The sequence below is a fragment of the Caretta caretta genome, chromosome 2, assembly GCF_965140235.1.
Source record: "Caretta caretta isolate rCarCar2 chromosome 2, rCarCar1.hap1, whole genome shotgun sequence".
NCBI classification, from domain to species: domain Eukaryota; kingdom Metazoa; phylum Chordata; order Testudines; family Cheloniidae; genus Caretta; species Caretta caretta.
The window spans coordinates 83,180,505-83,207,490 of NC_134207.1; the positions used below are offsets into that span (position 1 = coordinate 83,180,505).

General features: G+C 42.1%; 1 protein-coding gene across 9 annotated transcripts in view; it reads right to left on the reverse strand.

The window, feature by feature from the left end:
• The window catches only part of GREB1L (GREB1 like retinoic acid receptor coactivator), a 227,626-nt gene that overhangs the window by 34,208 nt on the left and 166,432 nt on the right, over positions 1-26,986 (reverse strand). For all 9 annotated transcript variants that reach the window (XM_075125292.1, XM_048840428.2, XM_048840432.2 and 6 more), the window contains 5 exons: positions 24,121-24,318; positions 17,803-17,983; positions 15,541-15,733; positions 13,744-13,877; positions 9,032-9,371 (listed from right to left, as the gene is read on the reverse strand). In XM_075125292.1, coding sequence (XP_074981393.1) covers positions 9,032-9,371; positions 13,744-13,877; positions 15,541-15,733; positions 17,803-17,983; positions 24,121-24,318 — 1,046 coding nt within the window. The remainder of the gene's footprint in view (positions 1-9,031; positions 9,372-13,743; positions 13,878-15,540; positions 15,734-17,802; positions 17,984-24,120; positions 24,319-26,986) is intronic.

Genomic DNA, 26,986 nt, shown 5'->3' on the forward strand with positions numbered 1-26,986 from the left:
TAAAATGGGGCACAATGATCCCCGCAGAGCATAGCTCTGTTATGTGTATTGGGTGCAGCCTCCCAGGATCTCACTTCACATCATGCAGCAGAAGCTTGTTGGTTCTGCTGCATACTGTGTGCCCTGAACCTCTTGAGGATGGAGGCCAGATGTGGCCATATAGGCTTTACAACTTTAAAGCAACGGTTTAAATGGAAGCCAGGCCAAAAGTAAAACCTAGCATAAAGTTTTTATAATCTAGTGGGTGTATATTGTCTGGATAGTAACTAGTTATTGTTTATAGAGAGAGGTGGAGAAAATCCACTGTGTCACCACCAAAGAAGGTTCTACAACAGAAGGGTTTTTTTAAGGTTCTACAACAGAAGTTTACAGATATTAGTTCTCAAGCTGTATTTCCACAAGTGATACTGTTTGCTCATGTACAGAGCCATCTTGGTATAAGGTGCACTGATATATAAAGGATGAAATCGCTGTATTAAAATAAAAAGAAAAACATATACAAGGCATACTAATTTCAGCATCTATTATTTATTACAAGTCAAAGGCAACTGCTTTAACGGGAAGAGAAAAAGAACTATTCTGCCTCTGCAAATGCTGAAATCACAGTATAACATTTAAGTGCAAAAGTGAAGGCTAAAATCTAGCTCCTATTGCCAATATGCTATGGGTACCATTTGAGAAAATTGATAACTTAGGTCAGTTAGATCACTGGTCAGTCAGACAAGGGTATCAGCTAGGAACCTCTGCACCAGTGTGTCTTCTCTTCATAAACACTAGCTGGAGACTCAAAATGTTCTTTTCTGGATGATTTTAAAGATGAAGGTCTTTCTCACTGTGGAGGGACAAATGAAAATTAAGCCTTGATGCTTTGGAATCAATACTTATTAATACTGCAGAATATTATTAAAGCGTTTCCTGCATCTTCTTAATGATGGATGAAGAATCAACTCTGAATGAGATATTTATAACTTGGCCTTGCAAATCTTCATGGAAATTTACCAGCTGAGGCACAAAATCTGCTTTGCTGACTGAACCAGGAATACGATTAAAAAAACCCAAAAAACAAAAATCAAACCAGTAATATTGTAATTGCTCATAAAAAAAAGGATTCTACTCCTGGAACTAGGGGGCTGGCAGAAATCTGCAAGGCTGATATTAATTTACATAGATGTATCTTAAGAGGGCACCTAGTTATACGCAAGCTCTGTGGAACAAGGAGGATGTTCTGTATAGCAAGGAGGAACTTTTCAATGACATTTTCCACCCAGCTTTTCTCTATTCTCCTTCTGTATATGATATTTGCTCTCTCTCTTCCTTCACAAATGTCATGTATTATGAGTAATTTCTTCTCAGGCAAAAAGAACAGGCTTAAAAAGGAAACACTCTATAGTAGATCAATGACTCAGTATGGTGTCCTGCTTTTTAAAATTTTCCACTGTGTAAAACCTATGATTAATGTTTTTCCCCTCAGGGTTAGGAGTAGCACATCTCTTCTACTCTAGTTCTATTTACTTTCCCTATCCCATCAGCCTGCTGCTTTTGGCACCCTCTGTGCACCATATTTTTGGGAACAATACAAATTGTTCTGACTACTTACCCACCTCTCTGTATTAGCTCAGTTAGCAGGTTCAATGGCAGAAATGTACTGTCCTATTCAGCAGGATTCAAAGATGTACAGAGCAAGGTGATGTATTTACCCTGTAGCACATAACCAACTTTGGAGGTTTCTGAGAAAGTGCAGGAAAGAACACTGGAAAAACTGGGACCAGAGGAAGGAATGCAACACCATCTGGATCAAAAACCTCACCGACAAGATCAAATCCAGTGGGTTTATGTCTTTGGGCTTTGTTTGTTTTGTTTCCTTCCAAGGTGAGAAATCAAAGAGCAGACCAAGTCACTGAGGCTAGGACTGAAAAGTCATAAGTAGTAACTAGAGTAGCACCAGGTCATCAGCACACAGCTACTGCCAATCCTGTGCTGCGCTGCTAAGCACTGGTACCTTGATGCTTAGGGGAAGGACAGAGTTAACTCCAAGCTGGTGCCACTAAAAGATACTCCACAAATTGGTCCTTCCTGGTCCCATTGAAGTCAATGGCAAAGCTCATATTGATTTTGATGAAGCCAGGATTTCACTCATAGTTCTTAAAAGAGGAAACTCAATATCCCAAAGCTGCTCTCTCATTCATCCAAAAAAAGATAAGAAAAAGGGGAGGTTACTTAACTGTTCTGTAACCAGAGATCTTCAAGATGCATGGTCCCTATCTATATTCCACTCTGGGTACACATGTGCACCATGTGCCTGAGATCAGTTTTCAGCAGTGTTCATTGGTCCACACCTGCGCCACTCACCTCTTCATGTTCTGATTTGAGGGCATAAAGAACAACATGAACCAATCACCTCTCCAGTTCCTGCCGCAAATCAAGTCATGATCTCAAGCAGAGGGGAAGCAGGGCAGGTAGTGCAATACAGATAAGGACCACAATCTCAAAGAACTCTGGTTACAGAACAGGTAAATAACATCCCTTTCTTCTTCAAGCGCTGGTCCCTGTATGGGTTTTACTCTGGGTGTCTGATGAACAGTATCTATTGTTAGGTTTCAGAGTAGCAGCCGTGTTAGTCTATATCCGCAAAAAGAAAAGGTACTTGTGGCACCTTAGAGACTAACAATTTATTTGAGCATAAGCTTTCGTAAGCTACAGCTCACTTCATCGAATGCATTCAGTGTTTATATACACAGAGAACATGAAACAATGGGTGTTACCATACACACTGTAACTAGAGTGATCCGGTAAGGTGAGCTATTATCAGCAGGAGAGCCGGGGGGAGGAGGGGGGGAGGGTTGGGGAGGAGGGGAGAAAACCTTTTGTAGTGATAATCAAGGTGGGCCATTTCCAGCAGTTGACAAGAATGTCTGAGGAACAGTGGGGGGAGGGGGAGAATAAACATGTGGAAATAGTTTTACTTTGTGTAATGACCCATTCTCTCCCAGTTTTTATTCAAGCCTAAGTTAATTGTATCCAGTTTGCAAATTAATTCCAATTCAGCAGTCTCTCATTGGAGTCTGTTTTTTTGTTGAAGAATTGCCACTTTTAGGTCTGTAATCGAGTAACCAAAGAGACTGAAGTGTCCTCCGACTGGTTTTTTAATGTTATAATTCTTGACGTCTGATTTGTGTCCATTTATTCTTTTACGTAGAGACTGTCCATTTTGACCAATGTACATGGCAGAGGGCCATTGCTGACACATGATGGCATATATCACATTGGTAGATGTGCAGGTGAACGAGCCTCTGATAGTGTGGCTGATGTGATTAGGCCCTATGTTGGTGTCCTCTGAATAGATATGTAGACACAGTTGGCAATGGGCTTTGTTGCAAGGATAGGTTCCTGGGTTAGTGGTTCTGTTGTGTGGTTGCTGATGAATATGGAAGTCAGTGCGAGCACAAGTTGGAAACAGACAATTAGAGCGGCACCCAGACAAGCGTCCGCTGCCGAGGCCTGAACTATGGCATAACATCTGGAAAAGGTATGCATCAAGTTCCATGCAACAGTTTTGCAGATTTTGCCAACAGGAACATCTTTCAACGAGGCTATTAGAGCTCACTCCACCAGAGCCCAGACAGCTTGCACACCTTGTGGTGGTCTAGTATTGGCTGCAATCTCGCAGCACAGCAAGATGCATCCAGAGATCCATTTAGAGAGCTTTTGGGATGATACCGCTACTATTCTCATCCATTCTGCTAACAAATAACCTCAGTAATTATCTGAATGATTTTGCTCTATGCAGACAGAAAGCCACTGCTCTGCAGACATCTGTCTTAATTAGAAGTGTGTAGTTTTAGAAAGAAGGTAGGTAAGTTAATGGTTTGAGTGAGGAGAATGTCCAAAATGGCTCTGAGTATAAATTTAGGATGCAGTCTCAATGTGATGCTATCTTTGTGTAAGACCATGTATGGTTGATCTGCCATAAGAGCTCCTAGTTCTCCACTAAAAGACAAACTTTTATGGAGAGATGGCATAGTAAGCAGGTTGCCAATGGTTCAAAGAGAGCTTTTGTAAGCACTGATAAAACAAAATTAAAGGTCCCACATTGGAGTTGGTTTTGCTTACAGATGGAAATGTCTGAAGGAAGCCTTTGTGAAAGTGGATCATTACAGGATGGGCAAAAATGGAGCAGTTATCAATCAGGGCTGATAGCTGACAAGAAAACATGTATTGAGAGTCCTGTGGTCTTCAGGGATAGAAAGTAGTCCAGGATACCAAATATGTCTGATTCTGCTGGAAAAGGGTGGTGATTATGAGCCCAGATAAAAAAATCATTTCCACTTGACTGCACAACGTTTTCTAGTAGACTCCTTTCTACTATTGTTGAGAATAGCCAAGATATCTCTCCAACATGCACTCTCGAGACTTGATGCCCATCCAAATAGGCTGACAGCTATAATAAGCCTGGACTGAATTGACTGATTCTGCCTTTGTGCTGTGTCAAAAGGTCTGGGAAGATCTGGAAGGTGATGTTTGGATGAGCCGACAACTGAGGAGACTCGGAAACCAACAGTACCTGGGCCACTTGGGAGCGATCTGCATCACGCATGCCTTGTCCTGCCAGATTTTCCTCAGGACTTCAAGTAATAAGGGGATGGTGGAAAGGTGTACATTGATTGCCTAATCAGGAAAACAGAAGCACATCTCCCATGGAGTTCAGACCCAAGGCCCTCCTAGAGCAGTAGTTCACACATTGTGTTCTTGTGGGACACCAACGATGGAATACTGTCTGTATCTGTACCAAGCTCTCCCTTGGGGCACTGTGTACTCCCAGAATGTGACAGAGTTATATTATGTTTAATACACCAGTTCCAGAGTTTTACATCTTCTACACAGAGAGAGGTGGATTGCTCCTCCCTGTTTGGTTATATAGAATACTGTGGCGAGAACGTATGAAGGGGAGAAACTGTCTGGAAGCCGCCCGGACTGCTCTCAGTTTGAGCTGGTTTATGTTCATTTTGGCTTCTTTTCCTGACTATATCCCTTGCCCCAAGTGTTCACCCAGGTGTGCACCCCATCCAAACATGGAGGTATCTATGATGAGAGCCTTCTGTAGTAAAGTTGGAGAGAATGGGACTCTGTCACACCCCTGTGCCCCACGTTCACCACTTTTATATGGTTATGATATAGTTTGTATATAGCATGCCTTGTGAGGTATCATTTGAAACTCAATCTTCTGAATATCATTGTCCTGTATCAACATTGCACATGGAGCTATTTGACATTTTACTATATGATTGTTACTGAAATATGCTCTAGTTCTGGGTGAGTAGACTGAGGGAAGCCAGACCTGTAGACAGTGAAGATGCAGTCTCGCGAATGGGGTTACATAAGTACATGACACCATGTGACCCAGGAAGATGAGAGGAGCAGATCTGCATCTGAGAGCTCTGTCTGAGTTATGCAGCAAGTTGTTTGATAGCCTGGAAAGTGTCCTGTGGGAGGAATGCCTTGGTTGTGTTCGAGTCCACCGTCGCTCCTATAAAATCTGTGGACTAGACTGGCATCAAAGTGGACTTTTCAGTGTTTGTGCACACTCCTAGCAACTGCAGGAGCTTGATTGGGCCCTTTGTTGCTGACAGCATCTCTTGGTAGAAATCCCCTGTTAGTGGCTAGTTTTATGGGTAGAGGAAGACTGAAAACGGAAATAAGCTGCCACACCCAATGATCTAAAACGATATTTACAAGTTGAAAGAGAAGAAGAATCTTCAAGAACACTGGAGAATTTCCATCTCAGATCACGCAGTGGTATGAAGGAACTGAAGAGGGGGTCGCTCTGCACCAGACTGCCCCATATGCCCTCAGATCAGAACAGGAGGAGGCAAATGGCGCAGGCATGGATCAGTGGACACTGCTGAAAAAATTTCCAGTCTCAGGTGCATGTGCGCATGTTTCCCCACAGGGGAATTCACATAGGGATCAGCACACTAAGAAGAACTGACAGCTCTTACTAGGGGCAGCCCCACAAGCAGCTGTCCCCACCACAAAATAAAGAAAAAAATGAACAGTGAGGAAACTAAAACAGACTTTAACTGCAATTTTGCTGCCCCAAGTATAAAACATAAAGGGGAAGGGTAGATCCACAGAGCCGTGCCCTAGGAATACTAGGCATTACATTTGCTAGTTATTCAACATATCTGCACAGCTGATCACCACCAGAGGGAAGATGAGTGGTGTGAGACAGCACTTATGCTGATGCCAGGAAGGTGACCCACCTTAACCCCTGCACATACAGTTCTCCTCAAGGATGGAGTAAAGAAAGCACTAGTCTCCACTGTGACCTGAGGCCTCCCAAGAGACAGGATCCTCTCCCTACCCCTTCCCCCCCCCCAACAGAAATGAGTGAGATATTGTGAAAGCATGGATATACATACCCTAGGGAACTTTCTCCAATCTCTGTTCTCCCTTTTCTTGCCTCCCCCCACTGCACAAACACCAGGGAAGCCAGAGTCTGGTGGGGGTGGGGGGAATAGAGACAACCATCAGAGTGGAGGACAAAGGGAGGAAAGAGAAGGTAACTGCTTCTTTTCGTTTCTTTATTAATCCTTTCCTTTTCTCCGTATGAAAATTTAAGAGCAAAGTACCAAATATGAAGAGAGAAACAAAATGAAGTTGGAGAGAGGAAAAGTCAGCAAAGAACAAGTGAACTGAAGAGAAAGAAGAATGGTATTAGAAAGAAAAGGTATAAAATAATATTAAATATAGAAAAACAGAAAATGGGAAAACAGATACTGAAGAAGGCACATGAAAGATGCACCAAGAAGTAAAGGAGAAGGGGACAAGTGATGCTCCATTTGAAGAGACTGTGATATCAAAATGGCTAAAAGACTCATGTGTTTGATTTTACATCAGTTGCAACAATGGACAAATTAGTGTAGTAGGAAAGTGGGGGAGGGGCAGCAACGCTTGGCTGTGAATGGGATGTGCTCCGGAGCTCTGCATTTATACACGTGGGGGAGACAGGGAAACACCCTCCATTTCTTATATCCCCAGCCAGGATAGGATATGTCTACATAGCAACTAGACACCTGAGACTGGCCCATGCCAGCTGACTTGGGCTGTGAGGCTGTTTCATTGCCCTGTAGATGTCTGGGTTCAGGCTGGAGCCCCGGCTCTAGGACCCTGTGAAGAGGGAAGGTCCCAGAGCTTGGGCTCCAGCCCAGGCCTGGAAGTCTGCACAGCAATGAAACAACTCCACAGCCCAAACCCCATAAGCCTGAGTCAGCTAGGATGGGCCAGCACCAGGTTTGTCTTTGCTGTGTAGACATATCCTTAAAGTTTGGAATGAATTAGAATTAGTGATTTGGAAGCAAAGGGAGGGAGTGCATGTTTACTGCCCGCATGCACGTTTCAGCGCTGGTATTGGGTTTTTCCAAGCACCTGACATGAAATAAGAAAACAAATTTGAGGCCCTGAAGTTTTGTTGGCTTCCAAAAACATTTTGTCTTCCACCATGTGGGAGAGGAGTGAGAAAGTCATGCGGAGGTTCTCAAGCCTGGGCTTTTCGTTCTCCACTGGACTGTGGTTCTCCACTCAGTTTAATACAACTACAAGGATTCCCTTAAGCATCAGCTGTCACATTAGCAGTTTTGATCTTGATTCCTACTGAGGCCCATGTGCTGCTGTGGCACACAGGGGCTACAAATGGCAACAGGCCAATGGAGAATTCGCATGACACAGGTTGTGTAGGATCACTATTACAGGGTTTTAAAGGGGTGGAACCAGCCTCTAGGAAATACTCCTGGCATAAGGGTGTTCCCTGGGTGGCACTGAGCTCCTGAAGCAGCTTTACATTGTCCCCATTGCAGCTTCTGGGAATGTATTGTGAAAGGTAAGGGTTGCAACCAGCATGAACTGCACTTCTGCTAATTTTTTCTCCGGAACAGTCCTTCAAGGAGGCTGTTGCAGCCAGGCCTAGGTTAAAGCAATCTCAGTGTTTAAAGCCACCTTTACTCCCAGTTTCTCTTCCTGTGCCAAGAGCAACTTGGCTAGAACGGCAAATGTCGCCCTTAGGATCCAATTGTATATGGCTGTATATCACTGAATGTCTTGCAAAGTAAAACTAGTCAGAAGAAGAACCTTTGAGCTTAAAGCAGGGACTTGGACCAGATAACCCAGGAAATTCCTTTCCACTTTAATATCTACAATTCTATAAAAGGTAGTCACTCTCCAGTAGTTTCAATATGGGTGGTAAAGTCAGTGTGGGAGATAGACTTTGCTACTAGCATCATGCACTTGTAAATACGGAGTAGCTAAACAGTGTCATGCACTTACAAATACATACTAGCTAAAGAAATCAAGGTCCTAACCAATGTTTTTCGTGTAGTGCACATCAAGTTGCAAAGAGGCGGCCTTTGCCATGCAATGGACTGAGAAAAGAATTAATTCTATGTCTATCAGAATACTTCACCAGCTATAGGCAGGGTAGACAATGGTTGTAAGGACAGAGTTGTTGACAGATAAATGGACAGAACAGAATTAGTTCATTTGGTGGGATTTAAGCTTGGCTCTCAGAGAGTCAAGGAAGTAACCAATCTGGTTTTTAATGAAGATTGTTTCATACTGTTTGTTATTCAACTTGGAAAAGTTAGATAACATGCTATCTTTTACTTCTAGGACCAACAACTTAGCATTTTTTCCTGCACCTTAAAATGGTTATGATGACCGAAAAGTAGACTACACCCACACAGAAAGAACTATACTAAATATGCCCCTTTTCCATGTAAGATCTAACACATATGTCCATAAATGTGTAGGTACACACAAGATTTTTACTAGAGCCCTGCAGTGGGACTTGGATCCCACGGGTCCTGTAGGACCAGCTGTCATAGTAGCGGAAGTGGGATAAAAATTCAACAAACTATGTGGGAGAGGGTGGGAGAAGATATTAAGTGGTGAGATGGGATTAAAAATTAGTCCCTTACAGCGCTACATCATCATTTACACAAGTTACAGTCTTGCACAGAAACATTTAATTCCTACTAACCTTTAATCGTGTCACAAAGTGCTTAGCAACAGTAAATTCTGAAGCTGGGTTCCCAAGAAGGATCTCAAAACGATACTGCAGACCTAATTTGTCTCTCACTTCTTGTAACCTCTCTCTCGCCAGCATTGCTAACTGCACGGAGGGAACTCTAATGATAAGCATATGGCCGCAACCATTCCTATTCTTTCCTGGTGCAGTGATGAGGTCATCCATTATGCTGAGTGTCTCAGGGGTGCTGTGGTCTCTGAGGGAGGCCATGGTTGTGAGAGCCATCAGAGCTTCAGAATACTGCTGAATAAGAAGGTAGCAGCGAATCACCATGCTGTGCAGCCTGGGGTACCTTCAAAGGATTACAGTTATATGTTGGTCAGTAAATATGTTCAATAAAATCATTACATGAAAGTCACCTCAGACACAAGCAGGCCTGGATGGCAAGAAAAAGGAGCTCATTTTATGTGTAGTACATAAATACAGAAATCCTCAACCTCTATTAACAATTATGAGCTATAAGTGCATCATATTATTTTTATAGGCATACATGGCACGTACAACTATGGAAGAAGGTACAGTCTAATTCAAACACTGTTAATATCAGTACGAACACATAGCACAGGCTGATGATCCAGTCTCACTTAATTGTCCACTTTTTCCCCCCCCCTTTTATCAAGTTTTGTAGAAGAAGAGAGTTTTGGGGTGGGGTGGGGCAGATATAAACTTACACCACTCATCCAATTCATGAAAAGACTAGACTTGCCTATGTGCTAGTGCAGGAGCACACTTTGTTGGATCTCAGCCAAGGGCAAACTAAGAGTTTGGCTTTCAAGCAAGACGGTAACAGTCTTTTTCTCATGTTGGAGCTAAATTCAGTGACTATAAATCCAAACAAGTAGGACCAAATACTAAGAAAAAGTGAAAACCTACGGAACTAAGTGAAAACCATCCTATGTCTAGTCATTTTAACAATCTACTACTATATTTAATAAACATGGAAATATAATAGGAGTAAAAGTTGGTTTGAACAATCACAAACGACAACATATACAGACAGCATGCTGCATGGATGAGATCAGCAGTGTTGAAAATGATAGTACTGCCTTATTTCCTGTGATTAGCTTTTCTTGTCTATATGTGACAACACATCCAGCCTCGACTCTGTGGAACTGGATTGCTTTGCTGTCTATAAGGGGATATGGAGCCATTGTGAGTTATAGTCAGGTCCTGGTCAGCACACACCAAAAGTTGTCACTGTAAAGAGGCTGTTCTGTGACCCACATGAAATTTGTTGAAATTCTCAGTTCATTTGCTAGTGGATGGTGTCCACATCTGGCAAACTTCTTTTCACTCTCTGCAGAGAAGCCACAGCATAGAAAATGAATTACCCACTCAGCCTTCTAGGTCAGGACTAAGGCAAAATGGTAAAACAGAATGGGCAAGCCTGGACCGCCACTGCTTATGCCGTATCGATTACTTGGATAAGCAGAGGACTTCAGTTTGTAAGGCTATCGATCTGACACCTTACATCATCATTAAATTCATTATGAAATTAAAAAATGGAACAAACCCCTGGAATTCCAGTATCAAGGGGCTGTCCAAATTCCAAAAGCACCATGTTTAAGCCTAAATAGACTGGTGCATTTTTGGAACTCTGTAACTGAAATGCCAAAAAAGTTGTAACATCTACATTTGGTTTATTCCAGGTTGTGCACATGTAAGAGTTGTGAGACAATGCTAACTTTAAGCAGGATCCATTATTCTAACTTCCTAGAGGATTACACTAGATAAAACTGAAAAATATGAAGAAAATATCTGTGTGAACGTTGACCCTTCTACCAAATACCTAGTGTTGCATATTGATCCGATTCCATTTATGACAGAGTAACTGAATGCCAACTATAAGTAGTACATGTTTGGACCAAATTTTCAATATTGGCCAGCTAAATTGCACTCACATTTGCATCTGTAAATTTTTGAGGCAAGAGGCGAAAGTGAGGCAGCCAGTTTTTAATATATGGCACTTAAAAGATACCCAGTTAACAAATTAAAGTGTTTGTTCAGAATGCTACCTAACCATTTCCTGACAACCAGGAGTGGTAGCCATGTTAGTCTGTATCAGCAAAAAGAATGAGGAATACCTGTGGCACCTTAGAGACTAACAAATTTATTTGGGCATAAGCTTTCGTGGGCTAAAGCCCACTTCATCAGATGCATGCAGTGGAAAATACAGTAGGAAGATATATATACACACACACACACGAAAAAATTGGTGTTACCATACCAACTCTAACGAGACTAATCAGTTAAGATGGGTTATTATCAACAGGAAAAAAAAAACTTTTGTAGTGATAATCAGGATGGCCCATTTCCAACAGTTGGAAGAAGGTATGAGTAACAGTAGGGGAAAAATTAGCATGGGGAAATAGTTTTTACTTTGTGTAATGACCCATCCACTCCCAGTCTTTATTCAAGCCTAATTTAATGGTATCCAGTTTACAAATTAATTCCAATTCCAATTCTGCAGCTTCTTGTTGGAGTCTGTTTTTGAAGTTTTTTTGTTGGAGAATTGCGACATTTAGGTCTGTAATTGAGTGACCAGGAAGGTTGAAGTGTTCTCCAACTGGTTTTTGAATGTTATAATTCTTGACGTCTGATTTGTGTCCTTTTATTCTTTTGCGTAGAGAGTGTCTGGTTTGGCCAATGTACATGGCAGAGAAGCATTGCTGGCACATGACGACATATATCACATTGGTAGATGTGCAGGTGAATGAACCTCTTATGGTGTGGCAGATGTGATTCAGCCCTATGATGGTGTTCCTTCAATAGATATGGGGACAGAGTTGGCAATGGGCTTTGTTGCAAGGATAGGTTCCTGGATTAGTGTTTTTGTTGTGTGGTGTGTGGTTGCTGGTATTTGCTTCCAGCTGGGGGGCTCGCTGTAAGCGAGGACTGGCCTGTCTCCCAAGATCTGTGATAGGTTGTACATCCTTGATGATGCGTTGGAGAGGTTTTAGTTGGGGGCTGAAGGCGACGGCTAGTGGCGTTCTGTTACTTTCTTTGTTGGGCCTGTCCTGGAGTAGGTGACTTCTGGGTACTCTTCTGGCTCTGTCAATCTGTTTTTTCACTTCAGCAGGTGTGTATTGTAGTTTTAAGAATGCTTGATAGAGATCTTGTAGGTGTTTGTCTCTGTCTGAGGGATTGGAGCAAATGCAGTTGTATTTTAGAGCTTGGCTGTAGACAATGGATCATGTGTTGTATCCTGGATGGAAGCTGGAGGCATGTAGGTAAGTATAGCAGTCAGCAGGTTTCCGGTATAGGGTGGTGTTTATGTGACCATCGCTTATTAGCACTGTAGTGTCCAGGAAATGGACCGCTTGTGTGGATTGGTCTAGGCTGAGGTTGATGGTGGGATGGAAATTGTTGAAATCATGGTGGAATTCCTCAAGGGCTTCTTTTCCATGGGTCCAGATGATGAAGATGCCACCAATGTAGTGCAAGTAAAGTAGGGGCATTAGGAGACAAGAGCTAAGGAAGCGTTGTTCTAAGTCAGCCATAAAAATGTCAGCATACTGTGGGGCCATGCGGGAACCCATAGCAGTGCCGCTGACTTGTATATATTGTCCCCAAATGTGAAATAGTTGTGGGTGAGGACAAAGTCACAAAGTTCAGCCACCAGGTTTGCCGTGACATTATTGGGGACACTGTTCCTGATGGCTTGTAGTCCATCTTTGTGTGGAATGTTGGTGTAGAGGGCTTCTACATCCATAGTGGCCGGGATGGTGTTTTCTGGAACGCCACTGATGGATCGTAGTTTCCTCAGGAAGTCAGTGGTGTCTCGAAGATAGCTAGGAGTGCTGGTAGTGTAGGGCCTGAGGAGAGAGTCTACACAGCCAGACAATCCTGCTGTCAGGATGCCAATGCCTGAGATGATGGGGCATCCAGGATTTCCATGGATCTTGGGTAACAGATAAAATACCCCTGGTTGGAGTTCTAGGGGTGTGTCTGTGCAGATTTGTTCCTGTGCTTTTTCAGGGAGTTTCTTGAGCAAATGCTGTAGTTTCTTTTGGTAACTCTCAGTGGGATCAGAGGGTAATGGCTTGTAGAAAGTGGTGTTGGAGAGCTCTCTAGCAGCCTCTTGTTCATATTCCAACCTATTCATGATGACGACAGCACCTCCTTTGTCAGCCTTTTTGATTATGATGTCAGAGTTGTTCCTGAGGCCATGGATGGCATTGTGATCTGCACGGCTGAGGTTATGGGGCAAGTGATGCTGCTTTTCCACAATTTCAGCCCGTGCATGTCAGCTGAAGCACTCTATGTAGAAGTCCAGTCTGTTGTTTCGACCTTTAGGAGGGGTCCACACAGATTCCTTCTTTTTGTAGTGTTGGTAGTTGCTAATTTTTCCACTACCATTACTCACACCTTCTTGTCAACTGTTTGAAATGGGCCATCCTGATTATCATTACAAAAATTTTTTTTCTCCTGCTGATAATAGCCCACCTATCTATCTTCCTACTGTATTTTCCACTGCATGCATCTGATGAAGTGGGCTTTAGCCCACAAAAGCTTATGCCCAAATAAATTTGTTAGTCTCTAAGGTACCACAAGTACTCCTCGTTCTTTTTGTAGTTACACTGTGACATTGTCTCTGTCCATTTATTATATGGCATGTAACCTTGGATCATGGTTAGGAACAATTCAAAACTCTTATTATTTACCTTTCTAAGAGTGTGTTCACCATTTTTTCAAAGTTTTCATCACATCTCAGCAGAGGACTTGTGATTCCCCATTGTAGAGATTTGCTGTATTCATTCAAGCCAAAATACAACTTCTCCTCACTGCCCATTTCCTCCTGTTCCAAACAAAGATATCACAAACATAATGAAAGTTAAAGACAATTTACATTTCTCCTGTATTATGAAACAAAGTATTTTTCCGAAGAAAATATCTTTGATTTTCATTCTTCCGAGTAATGACTTCTTCCATTGAAAACAAGATGTTAAATATTTGCTGCTAATTTAACATTTGATTAAGTTTGTTAGAGAGAGAGAGAGAGAGAGAGACACACACACACACACAAATTTTTCCAGCACATTATTCCTAGTCTTAGCAGCAAACACTTGGGATTTAATATTATGGATTAAAAGAATATTCAGAATTATCATAATTAATGCTAATACAAATTTTGGAGGTGACATTAACCCTCATGAACAGGGCTTAAGCCAGTATTTATTAGAGGTCAGGATAAGACGAAATGAGGGGGAAGGTTATCCCACCTATATCTACTGGGGGAGTTCTTACACCTTCTCTGAAGGATCTGGTGCTGGCCAGTGTTAGAGACAGGATAATGGACTAGATGGGCCCTGGGCCTGATCCTGTATGGAAATTCCTGTGTTCCTATGGGATATGGGATGATTTACCTATTACAAAACAAGCTTAATCATGGGCTGCTGTCTTTTGTATTTCCCCCACCCCCCTTAAGGTGCTTTTAGTTTTAATTCTGGATGCAGTTCCTCCCAGTAGAGCTAATGTCAGGAAGTCTCCCTGATATAAGCATTAGTTACTAGCATTATGGTGATTGCCTGCATACAAGGGCAGGATACTAGGATGACATTAATAGTAAGTGCTAGCATCATAGTACCAAGACTATAGACTGGTTATGGGCAAAATCAGTTTGCTTTAAACTCACTCTATCATTGGCCTACTGATATTCAGGTCTAATAACTAAGGGCTTGCCTTCACGTACAGTGCTACAGATGCACCAGTGCAGCTGCACCACTCTAGGGCTTTACGAAGACACAACAACACCGCCAGGAAAGCTCCTCCAGTCAGAGAGGCGATAGCTATGTAGACAGGAGCTCTCCCATTGACATAGTACTGTCTACACTGAGGTTTAGGTTGGTTTTCTCACACCCCTAAGTGATGTATTTATACCAATATACGACCTGGCCTAAGAAATACATATTCTTAGCTTATATAGGTCTGTAATATTGGTATTTTTCAAGTGACAGAATTATGTAATGAATATACATGGAGCACTTACTGATGTAAATGCACTGCAGTTATTTCTCATGCAATGCAGGTACAGTGTAATTAATGTATGGGAATTTGTCATTATGTACATGGATTCAGAAGAATAATAAAAGGGTACAGTGCAGTACACCTATAGTGTATAAGGCTCATCAAAATATTCATTCTTTTTATACCTAAAATTAGTTCAGGAGGTTCAACAAATTTCAAACTCGGAGTTTGCTCATCCCTGTAATAGACAAAGCTTTATCCGGTCAAAGGAAAACGTGCTATTTCTAAGTCTAAATGTCAGTGCCACCTCAGCCTCCAATGGCCCCAAGGAGAAAAGGGCTGGGATTCCACTGTAACTTCAGGTAGTCAACAATTTCCAGTGTGGAAAAGAGATTTCTCCACCGGTTTCTGTTTATACATCTGGGTTGCGCATTCTAGAATGTGGCAAATATAAGAGTACACTACAGCTCTCAGCTGAACAGTTACACACTCACCATATTGTCAAATTGTATCCAATGTACCTCGTTGCTAGAGCTTATTCTGGACTGCTGTGTTTGCAGGGCATAGGGGAAAGAGCTGACTTGAAGGACCAGGAGATTGAAAGCTTCAGTGACTTCTCTGCAGTTAATAACTCTATCAGCCAGTCCATGACTGGGTTCACCATGTGATAGAGAACTTGAGATGGCACTGTGGAAATAAAAACACACAGAACGGCTTTATTGTCGCCTTCAGATTCAACTGGTAACATTAAAATCTCTAGATTTACAGGGAATCAAAAGCCCCAGGTCATCAGACTTTCTGAAAAGGAACAAGAAATGGTAAAACCAGCAAGGTGCTTTGCATAGAGAAGTCCAAGAGTGTGGGAGAAATAATGGAGCGAAGTCCCACACTGGGAAGCAACTAAATCAGCCTGCCAATTTAAAGGATCAGAACATAGAAAAAAGTTTAAAACAAGCTAAAAAGAGAAGAAAGCGTATCAGCTGGACTGGGCTGTTACATGAATGGGGAGAGGGGAGAGATGGGGGAGCAGGCACAAAAATTAACTGGATTGCTCAACCAGAAGCAGTCCTTATATAGGGGACTTTGAGGGCATAACATTTGTTTGATTTCCTGTCTCCACTTGCTGGTAGGTGGACATAACACTCACTTGTCTCAATAAACCTACAGGATACAGGAGAATTCCATATTTGGCACCACAATAAAAACATAATACTAATTTGGTTTTGAGAAAACAATAACAAGAATACATTTTGTTTACTAAAATTCGACAGTCCAAATGTGTCCCAAAACCATACAAACGGTACCTGAATACTTGAGCAGTGAAACAAGGAGGAATATATTTTGGTCTCAAATATGGGTCAAATTATCTCTGTCTTTACGTAAGTAAGAATTTTTGCTGATTCTTGCATGGAGCAAGGCAGTATAATGTATAGCCTTCATTTTCCAATGTGTGATGATGGGACTTCACATGGAGAGAAAGTCTCTGTGTTTTGTGCCACTCAGATTAAACATTGACACTTACCTTCCATGCTCATGATGCTTTATCACTATTTCGAATTTAAGTAACCACGGTTGTATTTAAAGGAAGAGAAAACAAATGACTCTCGTTATCTCTCTGTAGCAAATAGTTATTTTTTCTGTACTACTCAAATAAAAACAAAACAAAAATACTCAGGCTTAAACAACCTGACTAACTGGGAAGATCACAGTTAACTATTGTGCTTGCTAACACGGGGAAGGTTTGGGTATGTCAGGACCTTGGTATTGAACCCAGGCTCACCAGGTCCTTAAGCAGCAGCCTTAGCTGCTATACCACAGCGATGCCCTAAACAGGCTCCCACGACCAACAGCCTTCATACCAGAGGCCTACAGGAGTCACATCCCAAACCTCTGATTGGATGGACAGGCAGCACTCTCATTGTGTACCTGGACTATACAAAGGAAGACGAAGCTGTCTGAGCAATAGACTAGTGCCAACTGGTTGCTCACCAGACCACCTTGCCTTGTTTCACTTCCCCTGCTGCCTCAACACGTCATCTGATCTCACCTTCCCAGCCCACTGACCCAGTCCCTTGGATTGTATTTTCCAGCTGCTGACCTGTCCAAGAACTCTGACCATTGCCCCACACTTCTTCTAATACAGATTGACCTGCTGGCTACCTGACCACCCATGCACACTGGACTACTGCTCTGGATTGCCCCCTAAACGTGCCGTGGCCACCGGGCATTACAGTAAGTGGTTTGTTTGTGCAGTGATGTACAGGTAGAAGAATGGAGACCAGTTTCCTCCCTGATGATCTCATTCGGTAGGGGGGAAAAAAAAACCTCGCCCTTTCCTTTGTTCTAGAGTACTGGTTTGTGGCTACAGGTGGGATCGGGGGAAGGAAGATTATCATTTTCTCTTCTACTCTGCTCAGTTACAGATGGGAAAGAAATGGGACTGGGAAAGACATGAGAAGTTGGATGAGAATGGCTATGCAGAGGAAAGGGAGAAGGATGAAAGAGGGAACCCTAGGAGCATTCTTGCTAGGGATTGAAAAGTCTAAAGTTGACCTCACCTTAAATCTTAAAATGAATCTGAATTATAGTTTTAAGAAATATCTAGGACGGACAAAGATGATGACTTCTGTTATGAATTTTTAAATGCCTGGGGCACAAGGAGACATCAGGCTGAGATCATAATTTTGATTTATTAAAAATCCTGAGTAATAATATATAGTAGAATAAATTTTGCCTTGTTATGGTGAAGCACTTACCTTGTTAAATCAATGTGGGCATTGTCGTGAACCAGCACAAACAAGGTGTATGGATTCTGCTTCACCCGTCTCATAAAAACTTCAAACTTAGTTTGGATCTCATTATCTAGCCGTACTACATATTTCTCAGCTCTTTGATAGGCTGTCCCATTCTCTTCTAGGCCCAAGTCAACAAGAACACCTTCCAAAAAGAAAAAAAGGAAAATTCCTTTGCCTTTATCTACAAATAAGGCCTTGTCTACACTACAAAGTTTTGTCAAAAAAGTTGCCTTTTGTCAACAGAAGAGTGGAGATATGTACACACTACAGTGCTACTTTTGCCAACAAAACTCTCCTGTTTTGCCGACAATATAAAACCACCTTGACGAGAGGCATAGAGCTTTTTGTGGGAAAGTCATATTGACCTACTGGCAGATTTCCCATGGGTTTTGTGAGAAGAGCTACAAACAGGACATGGTGCAATGCTGAGCAAAGATAAAAGAGCTGAAGCAGACGTACCAGAAGGCAAGAGAGGCAAACCATCACTCCGGTGCTGCGCCCAAGAGCTGCCACTTTTATCAGGAGCTGGACGCCATCCTCGGTGGTGATCCTACATCCACCACCAAGGACACTTCAGAGAGGCTGGAGGCTGCGGACAGTGGACCTAACCCCGAGGACAAAGTTGTGGATGAGGAGGTGGAGTTGGAGGACATTGTGGAGCCCACAAAAGGGTCATGCAGTCTTGTGGTGAGTCAGGAACTCTTTTCCACTCCGGAGGGGTCTAGCCCACCCCAGCACTACATATCCGGTCAGCATGATGCAGGAGAGGAGACCCCTGGTAAGTGATCTTTTTGAGTTGATGCTGCTTCATTATAGGATATACAGCTGTCCTTTGTGCTGTATACTGTAGAAGCGGGTAAAGGGACAGCAGCAAGGAGCACTTCAAACATAGGCTGAGAAGGTGCAGAATGAATGTGAATTGTGCGTTTGGCAGATTAAAAAATCTGAATGAAGAAAACATTCCCATTGTCATAGTAGCCTGTTGCATGCTCCAAAATCTTTGTAAGGCTATGAATGAAAAGTTTCCCCGGGGTGGAGCACTGAGGAAGATCGCCTGGTTGCTGATTTTGTGCAGCCAGATACCAGAGCTATTAAAGGGGCATAATAGGGGGCAATTCAAATCAGGGAGGCGTTGAGGCAACATTTTGATAATGAGCTCCAGTAATGCGTATTTCTATAAAGCAATCTGCATAAATTTCTTCATAAATTTCTGTTATCTTATTTTGCCTAAAACTTGTGATGATTCCAGAGTGTGATTTGTAGTAAGCGAATTATTAAAATGCACGTATGTTTTACTACCAGCAGCAATCCCTACGTGTAGGACACAAATAAAGATTGGTTATCTTTCAGAGAGTTTGTTTTTATTAAACACCAGTTAACAAACATAAAAGAGTTGGAGTAGGGAGATAACAGGATTGGGCAGGGCAGGCTGTCATAGCTGTGCGTAAATCCAGCTATCATTTTGGAAGCTGTCCTAAGGGGTGGAGTGAATGGGATACCGAGATTTCCAGGAAGTTACAAGGAATGTGCGGGAGGCGTTTGGGGAGGACATGGGAAACAGTTCTTTATTGGCTGCAAGAGGGGGCAAGCACGCATTTGTTCTGCCTGCAGTGTGATTAGGGACTTCAACATCTCTGTTTGCTCCTCCATCACTTTTATCATCTGCTCCTGAGCCTTCAGAATGTGCTCCACACTGTCCTTTCTGTCCCACCTTTCCATTTGTCTTAACTCCCTGTGTTCTCTTTTTTCTGACTCAGGAGGATTGGATCACCTCTCGGAACATGTCCTCCTTGCTCTGCCTTGGTCGCTTTCTCATCTGGTAGAGGCACTTCTCCGGTTTGTAGGGGGTTCCCCTGAAGGCCACATCTACAGTAACACAAGAAACAATACATAGAAGCATGATTGTTAGTTCACGCACAGCATTGAATCATTATAGTAAAATACACCTCTTAACATACTAATCACTTTCTCACTGTCCCTTGGCATGCACACATCTCAGTGAACACCCTAAACATGGGGAGTTCGGCCCAGGTGAGGGGTGGGTGTTCAAGATGGGGCAAAGGATATAGGTGATGTTTTCAGAGGATCAGTGAAGGCGACAGGACAATATTGTAAATTCTACCACCATTTTCCACAGACAGCGGTCATTGAAGCCATCTCACTCCTGAGGGTCAGCAAGGATGAAAGGGTGCATCTCCTGCATGCATGCAGCTTCCCTGGTCCCTATGCTGCTCGCCTGTGTGCCGCTTTGGTCCCTGCACAAGTTTCTGAGTGCTTCCAGGAAAGTTTTCTAAAGATTTCTCTGGAGGAGTCCCGTGAAATTTCAGTGTGCATCAACACCCTGTTCTGTGCAGCTAAGTAGGGCAGCAGAGGAATGTGAAGCACACTGAAACACAGCTAGTGTTACACATTTCTCTCCCTTCACCCACTTCTACAGTATACAGAGCAAAGGACAGCTGTACATCCTATAACGAAGCAGCATCAACCCAAAAAGATCACTTACCTGGGGTCTCCTCTCCTGCGTTATGCTCACCGGAGATGGAGTGCTGGGATGGACTAGACCCCTCCGGAGTGGAAAAGAGTTCCTGACTTGCCACACCACACGACCCTTTCACGGGTTCCACAACATCCTCCAACTCCACCTCCTCATCCACAACTTTGTTCTCGGGGTTAGGTCCCCTGTCCGCTGCCTCCAGCCCCTCCGAAGTGTCCCTGGTGGTGCAGGTGGGATCACTGCAAAGGATGGCATCCAGCTCCTGAGAGAAGCAGCAGCTCTTGGGCACAGCACCAGAGCCATGGTTTGCCTCTCTTGCCTTCTGGTATGCCTGCCTCTGCTCCTTTATCTTCGCTCAGCACTGCACCGTGTCCCATTCGTAGCCCTTCTCATAAAACCCAAGGGAAATCTGCCAGTAGGTATCGAAGTTCCTATAACTGGAGCAAAGCTGGGACTGGACAGCCTAGTCTCCCCATATACTCAGCAGATCCAACTGCTTCACAGTGGTCCAAGAGGGAGAGTGTTTGTTGCATGGAGCCGCCATGGTTAGCTGGGAAGATGCGATGTGAGTGCTCCACGCTGAGCAAACAGGAAGTGGAATTTCAAAAAGTCCCAGGGCTTTAAAGGGGGAAGGGGAAGGGTCGTCCACCTGATGCTTGTTTACCTGGCTGCAGGGCAGTGGAGTTTGAACTGCTGATCAGAGTGGTCAGGATGGGCATTGTGAGACACCTCCTGGAGACCATTTACTGTGACAAAACCAAGCGCGGTGTCTACACTGACACTTTGGCATTACTGGGATAGATTTACTTTCACCGTGGTGGGTGAAAATTATTTCCTCACTTCTAGATTTCCTCCAAGGGGATGGATTTATAAGCAGACTGGAGACTCATAACATTACTAGAAAAAAATAATTTAGATCTATATAAGAATCTTCAATATGGCATTGAGTTGGGTCAGACTCAATGACAATAAGTTTAGTTTCCCTGTACTTGGCTAATACATTCTTCCCACTAGATGGATACCTGAAAAAAAAATACTTGTGAATCCCCTTCAAAAATTCATAAGTTTACATATGCCTCTTCCCAATATTGGGTCAATCTTTTCTATTCCCCTCAAACAAAACTAAAATTACTGCCATATTCCTCCAGCCTACTCCAATGGGAAGGAAGTACAGTAGCAGTTTGCCTGCAATCCCTGTAAGCTGTCTTGGAAATTATTATATTCAACCTGAGCATAAAGAACAGCTGAGAGAGAACCTCTTCTCAGTGCACAGGAGCAGCAAAATAGGAAACATAGTGTTAGACTGTATGAGGAATGGAAGAGAAAATAATAATGCCATTATATAAATCAATGAGGCACCCTCTTTTCAAATAATGTGTTAAGTTGTTGTCACCTTATGTCAAAAATAATATCAAAGCAGAAAGAGAAGGGATTCAGAGATGGACAACCAAATACATTAGATGTATAGGAGGCTTTCTTTATCAGGAGTCACTGAAAAGACTGGTTTCAGAGTAACAGCCGTGTTAGTCTGTATTTGCAAAAAGAAAAGGAGTACTTGTGGCACCTTAGAGACTAACCAATTTATTTGAGCATGAGCTTTCGTGAGCTACAGCTCACTTCATCGGATGCATACCGTGGAAACTCCGCTGGACAGTGGGGTGGGAGGAGGTATTTTTTCATATTCTCTGTGTGTATATAAAGTCTGCTGCAGTTTCCACGGTATGCATCCGATGAAGTGAGCTGTAGCTCACGAAAGCTCATGCTCAAATAAATTGGTTAGTCTCTAAGGTGCCACAAGTACTCCTTTTCTTACTGAAAAGACTGCGACTGTTTTAGTTTTTATGGGGAAAATAAACGAGAAGACTTGATTTCAGGAACGCATGACACAGTTCCACATGATAGTCTCATAAGCAAACTAGGGAAATGTGGTCTAGATGAAATTCTATAAAGTGGGTGCACAACTAGTTAAAAAAAAAAACAGAGTAGTTCTCATGATTCACTGTCAAACTGGGAGGACATATCCAGAGGGTTCCCACAAGGCTCTGTGCTGGGTCTGGTACGAATCAATATTTTCATTAACGACCTGGACAATGGAACGGAGAGCGTGCTTATACATTTTGGAGATGACACCAAGCTGGGAGAGGTTGCTAGAGCACTTTGGAGGACAGGATTAGAATTCAAAATGACCTTGATAAATTGGAGAATTGATCTGAAATCCACAAGATGAAATTCAAAAGACAAATGCAAAGTGTTACGCTTGAAGGAAAAATCAAATGCACTACCACAAAATGGGAAATGGTTAGGCTGTAGCACTGTAGAAAAGGATCTAGACGTTACAATGTATCACAGATTTAATAGGAGGCAACAATATGATGCAGTGGCAAAAAAAGCAAAGTATTCTGGGGTGTATTAACAGCAGTGCTGTATGTAAGACACAGAAGGTAACCTCCCACTTTACTCGGCACCGGTAAGGCCTCAGTTACAGTGTTTTGGGGCACCACACTTTAAGGAAGATATGGACATACTGAAAAGAGTCCAGAGGAGAGCAACAAAAATGAAAAAAGGTTTAGAAAACTTGACCTGTGAGGAAAGGTTAAAAAAATTGGTCATGTTTAGTCCTGAGAAAAGGAGAGGATGACAACAACTTGAAAACAATCTTCGAATATGTCAAGGGCTGTTATAAACAGGACTATGATCAATTGTTCTCCATGTCCCCTGAAGGTAGGACAAGAAGTAATGGGCTTAATCTGTAGCAAGGGAGATTTAGGTTAGATATTAGGAAAAACTCTAACCATACGGATGGTTAAGTACTGGAATAAGTTACCAAGGGATATTGTGAAATCCCCATCACTGGAGGTTTTTAAGAACAGGTTAGACAAACACCTGTCAGGGATGATCTAGGTATACTTGATCCAGCCTCAGCGTGGCGGGGGAACTGGACTAGATGACCCCTCAAGGTCCTTTCCAGTCCTACATATTTCGATGATTCTGTGGTAGGCATATAAAAAAATGTATAGAGAAGTTGCACTGGAAATCCCTCTTTACCTTTTCATTATATGAGAGCAAGAGCAAGGAAATATCAAATTAATTGAAAGACAACATGTTTAAAATTGATAAAAACTTTTTTTTTTTTTAACAGAATGCATAATTATCCCATGGAACTCATTGCAACAAGACAGAGGCCGAGAGCTTAATAAGATTAAAAAATTATTAGCCATTTATATAAATAATCCATAGTTATACTAAATATGACAATTTTTAAAAACGTTATAAACCCTCATGCTTCAGAGCATAAGCCAACCACTAACGGATAGGGGGAGGAAGAAACTTCAATAGGCAGGTTATTCCATTAATTATCCACTAAGGGGTTTCTTGCACCTTTCTCTGAAACATCGGCTATTGGCAATTGCCAGACACAGGACACTGGACTAGAGAGACCACTATTTGACTTAGTATGGCAATGCCTGTGTTCCTATGAATATACTATTGTGGGGAAAAAATGAAAAGCCATTTGTTCATCCCAGTTCTCTCATTTCAACTGCTAGATGTTATAGCTCAGGTCATAGCTCTTTCAGTCTTTAGGTAAATATGGCAATGCCTATTGCCACCTACACAGTAAATGCAGTTGGCCCAATCTTTAGAACTTACATGTGACACTAAATAACTGAACAAAGCTGGGACCTCCAGAATAATTTTTTTTAACAGTTTACTCTAGCACTATATAACAGGGATACATACATACCCAGGTTTGATTTAATACACTGCTTTCCTCCCCATCCCATTACCTGATTGTCGAATCCGTTGAAGGGTTTGCTGCACCAGAACCTCTGAACGAGGGACTATAACGATGAAGTCTACTTTGCTGAAGTGGCCCAGATCCAGGCTTTGATTGCCACTGTCTGCTATAGCACATACCTGGGACAAAAGCTTTCTGGCAACTGTAAGCTGTGGCTGATAAATTTGGAAGGTGGCAATATCCAAATCTAGTAAAAAAAAAAAGCATCAAAATTTAAATTATTTTACATTGAACAGCAGCCTTCAAAATACTCTGGTTTACATCATCAAATAGATGTACATCAAACAGAATAAATCCTAGATTTATGGTGAAACTGGTGTACATCACCACCACAGAATCTACTTTTCAGATCAAAATTTGGTTACATACAAGATACTCTCAGCAGGGTAGTGGCCATTTTTTCATTGCATGTAATGATTTGAAGCTTTACAAGGCTGCAACTCAGTGAAACCTCAGTGCCTAACCTCAATGCCTGAATTGCAACCATTAAGGGAAGCAATGCATGTAGTTCTAACCTTCTCTTGCCACATACAGTTCCTTGAACATGCCAACACATGTGGAGCAACCATACACTGCTGAGACTGCTGTGCTCAGGCCCCATGGAATGACATCTACTGCTCTGCTGTGCCGACATTGAAACAATTCTCATTTACTGGGTGGCAAGCCAATTGGTGAGAACTTACCTGAAAAGTCAAACCATCATAGTTTCTACCTTCTCGGTTGTGTGACCATGACAGCATCAGACTGGCCACTTGTTTATGGAAATGGACTGGAATGAAAGGTTGAGTGAGAGACCAAAGACCCTCAATCAAGAGGTGGAGCAGAAGTCCTGATTTTAAGGCAGCTTAGTCATGGATGTACATGGAAACCTTACGGAAGGAGTTGCGTCAAAGCTAGCTACGAAAACTTTGGGGCCTGGAATTATATCATTTAGAGAAATGTTTTCTCTAAGCATGTGTCAATGTTCACATCTGCCAAAGAGCAGGTACAGTCCTAAACTTAAAAATAGTTAGTGGGTATATTCTATGCACTTTTATATACACTTCGCTAGTCCTGAATAATTTAAACTCTTAACGTACTACTACCAAATTTTACCTTGTAGTAACATTTTAGTTATGGCTCTGTCTGTTTTCCTATTACAAAAACCAGTGCGGATGGATGGAAAACTTGGCTCAAAGATGTGCCTGGGAGAAAATTATTTAAAAAAACAAAAATAAAACCATTTAAAAAGATAATATATATAGTAATAGTTTGTTTATTTTAAGCAATATACAACTAACATCTTTGTATTTTAAGTAACAATTTGAAGATATTTTGGGCCAAATGTTGAGTGCCAATTCTGCCATGCTTATGTTATTGATTTCCATGCAGCTACTTGTGGAGTAAGGCATTACACAACGTACGTAAGTGGGGCAGACTGGCCTCTCAGGTTTTATTCAGTCTTTACTAAATGAATTCTTTGTATCAGTATTCACTGCAGAGGATGTGAGGGAGATTCCCACACCTGAGCCATTCTTTTTAGGTGACAAATCTCAGAACTGTTCCAGATTGAAGTGTCAGAGGAGGCTTGGGAACAAATTGATAACCTGAACAGTAATAAGTCACCAGGACCAGATGGTGTTCACCCAAGAGTTCAGAAGGAACTCAAATATGAAATTGCAAATTTATTAATTGTGGTATGCAACCTATCACTTAAATAAGTCTGTCTACCAGATGACTGGAGGATAGCTAATGTAATGCTGATTTTTAAAGAAGGCTCCCGAGGCAATACTGGCCAATTATCCTAACTTTAATACCAGGCAAATTAGCTGAAACTATAGTAAAGAACAGAATTATCAAATACACATGAATATGATGTGTTGGGGAAGGGTCAACATAGCTTATGTAAAGGGAAATCATGCCTCACCAATCTATTAGAATTCTTTGAGGGAGTTAACAAGCAGGTGGACGAGGCTGATCCAGTTGAGTTAAGTCCAAAGCTGACTGCAAAGTGTTAAAAAAGGGATCTCACAAAACTGGGTGTCCGGGCAAGAAAACAGCAGATTAAATTCAATGTTGATCAGTGCAAAGTAATGCACATTGGAAAACAATCTCAACTATACATACAAAACTATGGGGTCTAAATTAGCTGTTACCACTCAAGAAAGATCTTGGAGTCATCATGCATAGTTCTCGAAAAAACCTGTTCTATGTGTGGTGGCAGTCAAAAAAGCAAACACACTATTAGCAACCATTAGGAAAGGGATATATAATAAGACAGAAAAAATCATAATGCCACTATATAAATCCATGGTATGCCCACACCTGGAATACTGCGTGCAGTTCTAGTCACCCCATCTCAAAGAAAAATATAATAATTGGAAAAGGTACAGAGAAGGGCAACAAAAATTATTAGGGGGTGGTACAGCTTCCTTATGAAGACAGATTAAAAAGACTGGGACTGTTCATCTTGGAAAAGAGCTTACCAATAAGAGATATGATAGAGATCTATAAAATCATGAATAGTGTAGAGAAAGTGAATTGGGAAGTGTTATTTATTCCTTTACATAACACAAGAACCAGTGGTCACCCAATGAAATTAATAGGCAGCAATCTTAAAAACAAACATAAGGAAGTACTTTTTCACATAACACACAGTCAACCTGTGGAACTTGTAGCAAGGGGATGTTATCCCTAAACCTCTCACTTCCAGAAGCTGGGACTAGACAAGAAGGGATGGACCACTTGATAATTGCACTGTGAAGAGTCTGGTACAGGCTACTGTTGGAAGTCAGGACACTGGGCTAGACAGACCATTCGTCTGACTCAGTATGGCCATTCTTATGTTCCTATATACTCAGGCAAATTCCCACTGC